The sequence below is a fragment of the Amia ocellicauda genome, chromosome 11, assembly GCF_036373705.1.
Source record: "Amia ocellicauda isolate fAmiCal2 chromosome 11, fAmiCal2.hap1, whole genome shotgun sequence".
In the NCBI taxonomy this organism is placed as follows: Eukaryota; Metazoa; Chordata; class Actinopteri; order Amiiformes; family Amiidae; genus Amia; species Amia ocellicauda.
In genome coordinates, this window is record NC_089860.1 from 3,405,754 (window position 1) to 3,418,227 (window position 12,474).

A 12,474-nucleotide genomic window follows, 5' to 3' on the forward strand; every position below is an offset into this window, starting at 1 on the left:
GATGTACAATTACTGAAGTAAGAAACTACACACAGACAAAAAAACATCCTTAAATAAATATAAATATATCTAAATATATTGTAACAATGAGATTGGTTTACAATTTTGTGTACTGCACTGACACCAACAGAGACTAGTAACCAAAAAAGTAGGTACAAAGCACGAGTCCGTTATTACAATCAATGAGAATTTGTTGGTATGAGATATGACAATCCAATTACCTTAGGTTCTGACTCTGTAAATGTCTTCACCATTCTGCAAAATGTGATTTTCTAGCTGCAATGCGGTTATGTGTATCCAGTTCCCTAAATGAGACAAAACAAAAAAAACTCCTTTCTGTTTTATGAAAGGAAAGATTAAACAAGTTAATGATCTCTAAAAACGAAAAGGACTTTACCCACATTGCTAATCAGAAGGTGAAACTGTAACTTTAATGAATATATCACTGGTTAAGAAAATGCTTACTGATAGTTATTTCATGTGAAGATGTTGGTAAATAACAGTTAAGCACTCCAGTCACCTTTTGAATTACATGAATTACTAATTAATTACATTTCTGTGAGAACATGGTTTAAAGAATATCTAGTCATTTTCCACTAGTGGCAGTGATGCTACTTATATTTTCAGTTGGTGGCACCAGGACATGATTTAGTCCCATAAATATTTCACCACTGCGTGACTATAATGAACTGAACCACATGTGTCCAATTATGTACCTGCATTCCATACAAAACCAGGATAATGATTAGCCATATTTTATACATTGATTCTGATAGATATACTGAAACTGGTAAAATAAAGTATAGAATGTATTTATTGCAGATGTTAGTCTAGCATGTGTTCTGAGATGGGCTGACATGGCTGTTCTCTTGAACTCTAACTAGTAAAATTAAATAAATGTAATCCATAAATAATATTAAACCATAGATTGTCAATTGGTTGAGGTAGTAAAACAAAAAAGCATTCCAAAAGCAATCAAAGAGTAGAACTACAAAATTAAAAGTTATATTAACAAATATACAAACATAATAAATATTTAAAATAGCGATAAGTGTTACAAATGTGTGCTTTGATTTATGTTGTGTGTGTCATGTATACAGACCTACCTTCTTGATCACCACCAGATGTCGCCTTTTCTCTTGGGTGCTTTTTTCAATCCCGGGATTCCGGGATTAAAAAGAACTTCCGAGCTAACACACATATTATTATGCTCCTGCAATGTTGTGGCAACATCGTGTGTTAACTGGGTCATTTTCAAATGTAGTAATAATTATAATGCAACCAATAGAATCATCGAAAACAACAAAACGAATATCCTGTTGTTTTCTTAAATACGTTAACGTTTTTATTTATGTATCACATCATGGATCGCATTGATTGTTAAACAGATTATTGTACTACTAAGTAGCCTACTTAGAGCACATTTACACTCAGAAATGAGATGAACGCATTATTAGACTAACTATAATGTAGGCTATATACTACACTATTATACACCGATCAGGCATAACATTATGACCACCTGCCTAATATTGTGTAGGTCCCCCTTTTGCCGCCAAAACAGCCCTGACCCATCGTGGCATGGACTCCACTAGACTTCTGTGTGCTGTGGTATCTGGCACCAAGACATTAGCAGCAGATCCTTTAAGTCTTGTAAGTTGTGAGGTGGGGCCTCCATGGATCGGACTTGTTTGTCCAGCACATCCCACAGATGCTCGATTGGATTGAGATCTGGGGAATTTGGAGGCCAAGTCAAACCTTGAACTTGTGATTCATCAGACCCCAGACCACCTTCTTCCATTGCTCTGTGGTCCAGTTCTGATGCTCACGTGTCCATTGTAGGCGCTTTCGGCAATGGACAGGGGTCAGCATGGGCACCCTGACTGGTCTGCGGCTACGCAGACCCATACGCAACAAACTGCGATGCACTGTGTGTTGTGACACCTTTCTATCAGAACCAGCATTAACTTTTTCAGCAATTTGAGCTACGGTAGCTCGTCTGTTGGATCGGACAACACGAGCCAGGCTTCGCTCCCCACGTGCATCAATGAGCCTTGGCCACCCATGACCCTGTCACCGGTTCACCGCTTTTCCTTCCTTGGACCACTTTTGATAGGTACTAACCACTGCAGACCGGGAACACCCCACAAGAGCTGCAGTTTTGGAAATGCTCTGACCCAGTCATCTAGCCATCACAATTTGACCCTTGTCAAAGTCGCTCAGATCCTTACACTTGCCCATTTTTCCTGCTTCTAACCCATCAACTTTGAGGACAAAATGTTCACTTGCTGCATAATATATCCCACCCACTGGCAGGTGCCATGATAACGAGATTATCAGTGTTATTCACTTCACCTGTCCGTTGTTAATAATGTTATGGCTGATCGGTGTATGTAAAAGACGTTATGTACTAGAATAAGCCATGCTTTTTATGTAACAATCGAGAATTTTTTTTTAAGGCATGAATATGGACAAATTCACATTTGCACACAAAACAGCCACAAGCACTAGACTACTCCTACTACACTAAAACATACACTGAGCAGTTAAATTAAATATAATAGGCCTATGGTTTTTAAGTTTTGTTTATTATCGGTTTCTTAATATAGCAAAAAAAGAATGAAGAAAGCTAAAGTTGCCAATTGTCTCTTTTAGACCATTGTGTATATTGTGTACAGAACACATGTGGCTAAAATGTGATTTTGGTTTGGTAGAGTTGACATCAGAAAGTTAATGTTAATTGCAGCTACAGCCCTCATCCCCCTGTGCTTTCAAAGAGGAAAAAGTTTTGATGCAGTTAATCACATTTGATGATGCTGCTGCTGCATAATTCACACAGCTCATGAACTTTAGCTGTCCCTTTTAAGTTGGAGTCCACGAGACCTCAGCAGTGCCCTTCTTCTGCTGATCGGCTGAATTTGGGCTGGAATCTGCGGGTGGTTGTACTTCAGTTTCACGTTTTGAATAGATGAGCCTCTGTATTCATTTTTGCACATCCACAATCTGGCAGCAGCAGGGAGAAATTACCCAGTCATGATCTGCTTTCTGTGTTTACCTCAAGGAAGTGTTTAATCATCCTGCCAAAGGAAAAGATGCTGGGGAACAACTTCTTACTCTTCTTACAGGGTACTTCATCTGCTGCAGATTATGTGCTCCGGTTTTCCACCCTGGCAGCTATCTGTGGATGAAATGAGCATGCATTTATCACTGTTTTCCGACTTGAATTAACCTGTCGAGATGAAGCCCTTGGACTCAACAGTTTATCCAACTTGCAGTTTGTCTTGACAATCTGCTGAAAACAAGAAAAAAGCGCTCCACATCTGACATCCCCCATCAATAATCCAACCTGAATCATACATCCAGTCCCAACCACAAACAGGAGCCGATGTAGCTTTGTTTACTGAGGAGAAACCGAGAAAGATGCAACAGTGTCTTTGTCTATATTGTGGACGTTCTGGACACTTTCGTGATTCTTGCCCTAATTGCCTCGGAGCTACCCAGCTTGTCCATGTGACTAGTGGTCTCTGTCCCCTTCTTACACAATCTTCATTCCGTATTCAAGCCAGGTTGATTCGGGTATCTAAATACACCCATGTATCCATCTTGTTAGACTTCAGTTCATCAGGCAACTTTATCAATGAAGAAATAGTAACTCGCCTTAACATTCCCTTCTCTTCTTGCATCCCTCCTCTCCGTGTAAATGCTATTAACAAGCAGCCCATCGGCATCGGTCTTGTTTCTTGGATTACCCCATCAAGTTTCAGATTGGTCGCCTCCACACAACTTAATATTACTGGTCATCGATTGTCACCAACATCATCTCCCATGGCTCACTTACCATAAACCTGGACAGAAGGAGACATTCTTTCCTGGGGTCTGTGTTGCTTCTCTCATTGCATGTCTCTTCCCTGTTGAGCAACTCACATTGAGAGTCCACTTCATTAGTAAAACCCACGCCACGAAATTGCCTCCACATCGAACTTGGGATTGCGCCACTGATCTTCTTCCAGGTGCCTCTCCTTCCAGTGGTCGTATCTATACTCTGCAGTACATTAAGGGAACTGGGAATTATCTGTCCTTCTACATCATCTGCAGCGGTGAATTTCTTTTCTGTGGCTAAAAAGGATGCAGGGCTGTGACCATGTATTAATTACAGAGGTATCAATTCAGTTACAGTAAAATATCGCTACCCTCTGCCCCTAGTGCCTGCTGCCCTGGAACAAGTTCGAGGCGCATTTATAACCAGCAGGGGTCATTATGAATATCTTCCAAGCATTCATCAGTTAAATATTGCAACCCTAGTTTAGAATATCGTCAATATAGATGATGACAATCTACTTCTCGACTGCGCCTGAACACATCTCCCATGTATGAAAAGTCCTTCAATGTCTCTTATAGAACAGACTGTATGTGATGGCTGAGAAGTGTACGTTCCACCAACGCTGCATCACTGGGCTACTGGAGTTATCGATGCTAACGGCATTCATATAGACTCCAACAAGGTGAAAACCTCAGCCCTGGACAATCAAAGAGCTACAAAGATTCAAGGGTTTAGCCAACTTCTACTGGTGCTTCATTAGAAATTTCAGCACCGTTGTATCACCCCTGATCTCCCTGCACTCTGTTATGGTCAGGGGTGGGTTTATCAATTTTGTGGCCCCAATCAAAGCTCAGATTAGGGGTCCCTCCTCCTCTACCTGTAATTACCAATTTAGTGTTACCACACACACCATCTAAAATAAAATAAATAAATAAAATAAATTAGGTCATCCAATCACATCGATTTCTGCAGGGTTTGTGAAGAACAGCACTTTTCGATCAGATGAGTGTGATTATTATTGTCGCGTCCGAGCAGGCACAAAATTAGTAACTGAATAAACAAAAACTAACAAGATAACAAGAGGATACCAGGATACTTGTATTATTGTTTTATGTCTTGCCAGTAACAACTGTATAGAATAAGAAAGACACTTTCGTTAATTCCCTGCAGTGTGTCTGTACTTTACTTTACCGTGCTATGCATGTATACAAATAGTGTGAATGATTGTGAAGTTGTTCCGACATTAACAGTATGAGAATTTTTCTTGTCTTTTCCATTGGCATTCAGCATACAAGCAATTACTTCCTGTATGTCTGAGTGGTACTTGGTCAAGTTGTTGCTAAAGCGCATGTGCACGTTAGATCTAGTCAATTGTTGAAGCTTCTACGGTCACATGATAGAAACAAGCCCGGATTGTTTATGGATGTAGCCTTGGTCTGATTTCACCCCATGGTTTAAAATTACATAAAATGTGGAAGAGGAAGAACTATGCTTTGTTTGATACCAAACACTGACAGCTTTACATGAGAAAATAAAGATTTTGTTGCAACTCTCCAGAGATGTTCAATCGGGTTCAATCTGGCTGGGCCACTCAAGGACATTCACAGAGTTGTCCTGTAGCCACTCCTTTGTTATCTTGGCTGTGTGCTTAGGGTCGTTGTCCTGTTGGAAGATGAACCTTCGCCCCAGTCTGAGGTCCAGAGCGCTCTGGAGCAGGTTTTCATCAAGGATGTCTCTGTACATTTCTGCATTCATCTTTCCCTCGATCCTGACTAGTCTCCCAGTTCCTTCCGCTGAAAAACATCCCCACAGCATGATGCTGCCACCACCATGCTTCACTGTAGGGATGGTATTGGCCAGGTGATGAGCGGTGCCTGGTTTCCTCCAGACATGAGTTCAATCTTGGTTTCATCAGACCAGAGAATTTTGTTTCTCATGGTCTGAGAGTCCTTCAGGTGCCTTTTGGCAAACTCTAGGCGGGCTGTAATGTGCCTTTTACTGAGGAGTGGCTTCCGTCTGGCCATTCTACCATACAGGCCTTATTGGTGGAGTGCTGCAGAGATGGTTGTTCTTCTGGAAGGTTCTCCTCTCTCCACAGAGACACGCTGGAGCTCTGTCAGAGTGACCATCGGGTTCTTGGTCACCTCCCTGACTAAGGCCCTTCTCCCCCGATCGCTCAGTTTGGCCAGGCGGCCAGCCCTAGGAAGAGTCTTGGTGGTTCCAAACTTCTTCCATTTACGGATGATGGAGGCCACTGTGCTCATTGGGACCTTCAATGCTGCAGAAATATTTCTGTACCCTTCTAATTATCTGTGCCTCGATACAATCCTGTCTTGGAGGTCTACAGACAATTCCTTGGACTTCATGGCTATGCACTGTTAACTGTGGGACCTTATATAGACAGGTTTGTGCCTTTCCAAATCATGTCCAATCAACTGAATTTACCACAGGTGGACTCCAATCAAGTTGTAGAAACATCTGAAGGATGATCAGTGGAAACAGGATGCACCTGAGCTCAATTTTGAGTGTCATGGCAAAGGCTGTGAATACTTATGTACATGTGCTTTTTTTGTTTTTTATTTTTAATACATTTGCAAAGATTTCAAACAAACTTCTTTCATGTTGTCATTATGGGGTATTGTTTGTAGAATTTTTAGGAAAATAATGAATTTAATCCATTTTGGAATAAGGCTGTAACATAACAAAATGTGGAAAAAGTGAAGCGCTGTGAATACTTTCCGGATGCACTGTATGGTCTTACATCCTAGATTGTAAAAGCTGATAAGTGTAGTTGTATATAGTTGTATATGACTCCACTATTGAAATTAATCACAAATCCATTTGGAAATAATAAGGAATTAGAACATATGTGTGTGTGTGTATAGGTGTATATGTGTGTGTTCTATGGCTCTATGATAAGTGAATGCACTCATGGTTACCTTAGCTCATGTGGAGAACGTATGAGGGGGTGAACTGTGTCTGTGTGAGCCCGGTCACCCTGCAGCATCTTCATGTCAGGGTTGCTGTTGCCGGGTGTACATTGCAACATTAGTGTACAAATTATTACTATTATTATGTCTTTACAGACGTCCTTATTCAGGGCAACTTACAAAACATAAGAGCATTATAAAAGTACAATACAGTCTCAAATTACAATTACATAAGTGCGTACAGTTAATACAAGTCCATATCCTAGATTTGTGGTGCACAAACCCTATGAATATTTAGCCCCATGTGACTTACAGTAATTCAGTCTTTTTTTGACAGAACATTTTTTTCACATGCTGCCTTTGGGTAGTATCCTCTTTCTACCGTGATTGAATTTGCTGCTTTAATTCATTCAGGCTAATTAGACTTTAGTCGGATTCTACTAACCCAATAATTGAAGTCAGGCTATTTTTATTCATCAATGGCGAATAGAGGCTAAAAGTGTCATTTTAACTCAATTCCGACTTTGATACAGTGGGATATTCAGATAGGGAATATACAGATAAGGGCTGGATAGATATTTCATAGGAGTTTTCAAGTGGGCACCTTCCATCCCTGATGTTTTGTTGATAAGCCCACAACATCTCTAGAAGGCTCAACAGTGAGTTCTGGTGTCCCAGAACCACCCCCCTCTGTACCTGCCCATGCCAATATTCACTTTGGGGCCCAGCTGGGGTCTTTTCTTTTCATCCAGAGCCACTGGCTACTCCACTGTGCAGCACCTGATGTTGCCTTGATGGTTTGTCATAGGGCTTGACCATGGATCCCAAGGTTGTTCTGACAAGGTTGCCTTGTTCCAGTGAGGTCTACTTTCACAGAACCCTAAGCCTCCTCTTCCCTGTTGAACCTGGCCCACGATGTCACCATGTTGGAGTGCTGATTTTGTCTGTTGTACAGCCTCCCTTTGGGGTCCACTTCAGTCCTGACACCAAGGTTGGTGCCACATCTATTATGAATGTATCCCGGGACTGTCAGTGTCATCTCTAGCCTTACTTTGATGCATTTAAACTCCTCCACAAGGCCCGAGAGAGGCAGCTCGGTACTCCATGTGCATAGAGGCCAATGTTGCTCAGACACCATGGAGCTCCTAACCATTTCCTCACATAGGACTTGATCATTCTCTTCATCTTCTCGACTCTTGTGAGGGCGATGTTGTAAATGGTCAGAGGCTACATCAAGCGGGGTAGTAGCCCAAACTGCAGGCACCAGAGCTTCAGTTTGCCAGGAAGCATGGACTGTGTTTACCATGTAAGCCCTGATGGGTGGTAGTCGGACAGATTTCAGACACTCCCCACCCACTACCCACTTTGAAGCTCTGATAATCACCTCAATGGACATGGTGAAAGCCAAGGGCAAGATGGTGCACCCCACTGTTACTCCAAGTCCAGTTATTTCCAGGCACTACCATGTGGTGGTGAACTCTGGCGTAGTGGTCACTACAGCAAGAGGTAAATAAAGGGGGAAGTGAAACAGATAAAGGGCAAAAATTGAAGTATCCTGGAAAATGAACAAGATGTGGCAAATGTTCTAAATGAGTATTTCACAGAGGTTTTTACAAAAGAAAAATGGATAACATGCCACAGGTTAACAACCAGTCCAGTCAAACCCTAAGAGAGATCAGGATAAATGAGGAGGAGGTACTAAAGGGACTAGCAGAATTAAAAAACAACAAATCACCAGGGCCAGATGGTATATTTGCAAACAGTACTTAAAGAAATGAGGGAAACTATTTATAGGCCGCTAACTGACTGGAAGACAGCAAATGTCATACCAATCCACAAGAAAGGGGACAAAACTGAGCCAGGAAATTACAGACCAATCAGTCTCACCTGCATTACTTGTAAAATGTTGGAAAAAATTATTAGACAGAAAATAGAAGAGCATCTTAATGAAAACCATATTCTTGGAGATAGTCAACATGGGTTTAGACGAGGCAGATCACGTCTTACTAATTTATTACAATTTTTTGAACATGCAAATGCAGCTGTAGATCATGTGAAAGCATATGATATACTTAGATTTCAAAAAGCTTTTGATAAGGTTTCACACCAAAGACTTATCCTCAAATTGGACGCTGTAGGCATTCAGGGTAATGTAAGTAGATGGATTATGAACTGGTTGATGTATAGGAAACAGAGGGTGTCGATTAGAGGAGTTGCTTCTAACTGAGTGAGGTTGTTAGTGGAGTTCCACAGGGATCAGTATTAGGGCCTGTGCTTTTTCTAATCTATATTAATCAAACTGGACTATGGGATAGTTAGCAAACAAGCACCACAGGCTATTCAAAGAGACTTGGATAATATTCAGTTGTGGGCTGACACCTGGCAGATGAAATTCAGTGTGAACAAGTGCAAGGTATTACATGCAGGTAATACTATAATTATACACTCACCTAAAGGATTATTAGGAACACCTGTTCAATTTCTCATTAATGCAATTATCTAACCAACCAATCACATGGCAGTTGCTTCAATGCATTTAGGGGTGTGGTCCTGGTCAAGACAATCTCCTGAACTCCAAACTGAATGTCTGAATGGGAAAGAAAGGTGATTTAAGCAATTTTGAGCGTGGCATGGTTGTTGGTGCCAGACGGGCCGGTCTGAGTATTTCACAATCTGCTCAGTTACTGGGATTTTCACGCACAACCATTTCTAGGGTTTACAAAGAACGGTGTGAAAAGGGAAAAACATCCAGTATGCGGCAGTCCTGTGGGCGAAAATGCCTTGTTGATGCTAGAGGTCAGAGGAGAATGGGCCGACTGATTCAAGCTAATAGAAGAGCAACTTTGACTCAAATAACCACTCGTTACAACCGAGGTATGCAGCAAAGCATTTGTGAAGCCACAACACGTACAACCTTGAGGCGGATGGGCTACAACAGCAGAAGACCCCACCGGGTACCACTCATCTCCACTACAAATAGGAAAAAGAGGCTACAATTTGCACAAGCTCACCAAAATTGGACAGTTGAAGACTGGAAAAATGTTGCCTGGTCTGATGAGTCTTGATTTCTGTTGAGACATTCAGATGGTAGAGTCAGAATTTGGCGTAAACAGAATGAGAACATGGATCCATCATGCCTTGTTACCACTGTGCAGGCTGGTGGTGGTGGTGTAATGGTGTGGGGGATGTTTTCTTGGCACACTTTAGGCCCCTTAGTGCCAATTGGGCATCGTTTAAATGCCACGGCCTACCTGAGCATTGTTTCTGACCATGTCCATCCCTTTATGACCACCATGTACCCATCCTCTAATGGCTACTTCCAGCAGGATAATGCACCATGTCACAAAGGTCGAATCATTTCAAATTGGTTTCTTGAACATGACAATGAGTTCACTGTACTAAACTGGCCCCCACAGTCACCAGATCTCAACCCAATAGAGCATCTTTGGGATGTGGTGGAACGGGAGCTTCGTGCCCTGGATGTGCATCCCACAAATCTCCATCAACTGCAAGATGCTATCCTATCAATATGGGCCAACATTTCTAAAGAATGCTTTCAGCACCTTGTTGAATCAATGCCACGTAGAATTAAGGCAGTTCTGAAGGCGAAAGGGGGTCAAACACAGTATTAGTATGGTGTTCCTAATAATCCTTTAGGTGAGTGTATGTCCACTATAATTACACTATGGGAGGCATAGAACTAGAAGAAGCAAAACATGAGAAAGACCTAGGAGTCTATGTGGACTCCTGACTCTCCCTATCCAAACTATGTGGGGAAGCAATTAAAAAGAGAAACAAAATGCTAGGGTATATTGCCATAAGTGTAGAATTTCAAACAAGACAAGTAATGTTAAGACTGTACAATGCACTAGTTAGACCTCATCTGGAATACTGTGTACAGTTGTGGGCACCACACTTCAAGACAGATATCGCTGCTCTACAGGTAGTTCAGAGGAGAGCAACCAGACTTATTCCAGGTTTGAAGGGAATGTCCTACTCAGAGAGACTGAGGGAAATGAACTTTTTCACCCTGGAACAGAGGAGACTATGTGGAAACTTGATGCAAGTCTTCAAAATCATGAATGGCATCGACCACATCAAACCAGAGAAGCTTTTCCAGATCAACACACGGACCTGAGGACACAAATGGAAATTGGGCTTCAAGGCATTCAAGATGGTAAACAGGAGACACTTCATCACACAATCACATCACTGGGGAGTTTGTTCCAGATTGTGATGATGACTCTGTGTGAAGAAGTGTCTGCTGTTTCCTGTCTGAAATGCCTTTGCTCAATTTCCATGCGTGTCCCCAGGTGCATGTGTCCCTGCTGATCTGGAAAAGCTCCTCTAGTTTGATGTGGTCAGTGCCTTTCATGATTTTGAGGACTTGAATCAAGACCCCACATTAACATTAACAGGGGAACCCAGTTGCAGTGCGGGGCAGAGGTGGTCAGACAGGCATGAGACAGATACTGGCAGGACAGGGCAAACAAGGGCAAGGCAAAGGCGAAGATGTGGTCGTGGTCACAAGCAAGGATCAGGCAATCAGGCAAACAGAGTAATGAAGAAAGTCCAAAGTCATGGTTGGGAGGAAAAGCAAGGGGTTGATGATACAAAAGGTTTTCATAAGGCACAAGGAGACTGCTTGGAAATGTAGAATAAACTGACAAAACTTCACAAAGGCTGGGAGTTAGTGAGGGGTTTATAAGTGGAACAGAAAACCAGGTTGTGAGAATAGGGTGATTGCAGAAGTGCACATGGGTTTCAGGAATGTTGATTGTATGAAGGGAGCTGGGAGAGGTGACTGGAAAAGGGTGATGGCGACATCTAGTGAAGAACTGGGGATGTGTTTTGAACTGTGACACTAACATTCTGTTTCCCTTTTTTATTGCTTCCCCACATTGTTTGGATGGAGAAAGTGAGGAGTCCACGTAGACCTCCTAGGTCTTTCTCATGCATTACTTCATCTAGTTCTATTCCTCCCATAATGTAATTATAGTGGACATTTTTGTTACCTTCCACATTTCATCTGCCAGGTGTCGGCCCACAACTGAATATTATCTAAGTCCAGTTGAATAACCTGTGCTGCCGAGATTGTATCTGCTGAGCCACCTATTTTAGTATCATCTGCAAATTTGACAAGTTTGCTAATGATCCCAGAGTCCAGATCATTAATATAGATTAGAAAAAGCAAAGGCCCTAATACTGATCCCTGTGGAACTCCATTAACAACCTCACTCCAGTTAGAAGCAACTCCTCTAATCGACACCCTCTGTTTTCTATACATCAACCAGTTCATAATCCATCTACTTACATTACCCTGAATGCCTACAGCGTCCAATTTGAGGATCAGTCTTTGGTGTGAAACCTTATCAAAAGCTTTTTGAAATCTAAGTATATCATATGCTTTCACATGATCTACAGCTGCATTTGCATGTTCAAAAAATTTTAATAAATTAGTAAGATGTGATCTGCCTCGTCTAAACCCATGTTGACTATCTCCAAGAATATGGTTTTCATTAAGACGCTCCTCAATTTTCTGTCTAATCATTTTTTCCAACATTTTACAAGTAATGCAGGTGAGACTGATTGGTCTGTAATTTCTATAATTGGTCTATCCAATTTCTTGTGGATTGGTATGACAATTGCCATCTTCTGGTCAGGCACATCCCCTGTTCTAAGTGTCATTTGGAATATTTTAGTTAACAACATATAAATAATTTC

The 12,474-nt window shown here is 41.7% G+C and overlaps 1 protein-coding gene across 4 annotated transcripts in view; it reads right to left on the reverse strand.

Annotated features, from left to right (window-relative positions):
• The window catches only part of LOC136762834 (solute carrier family 23 member 1), a 46,797-nt gene extending 46,477 nt beyond the window's left edge, over nucleotides 1-320 (reverse strand). For 3 of the 4 annotated variants that reach the window (XM_066716385.1, XM_066716384.1, XM_066716382.1), the window contains exon 1: nucleotides 222-320. In XM_066716385.1, coding sequence (XP_066572482.1) covers nucleotides 222-254 — 33 coding nt within the window. In that variant the 5' untranslated portion in view covers nucleotides 255-320. The remainder of the gene's footprint in view (nucleotides 1-221) is intronic. The other variant, XM_066716383.1, reaches the window with a different exon arrangement.
• Nucleotides 321-12,474: the final 12,154 nt, after the last annotated feature.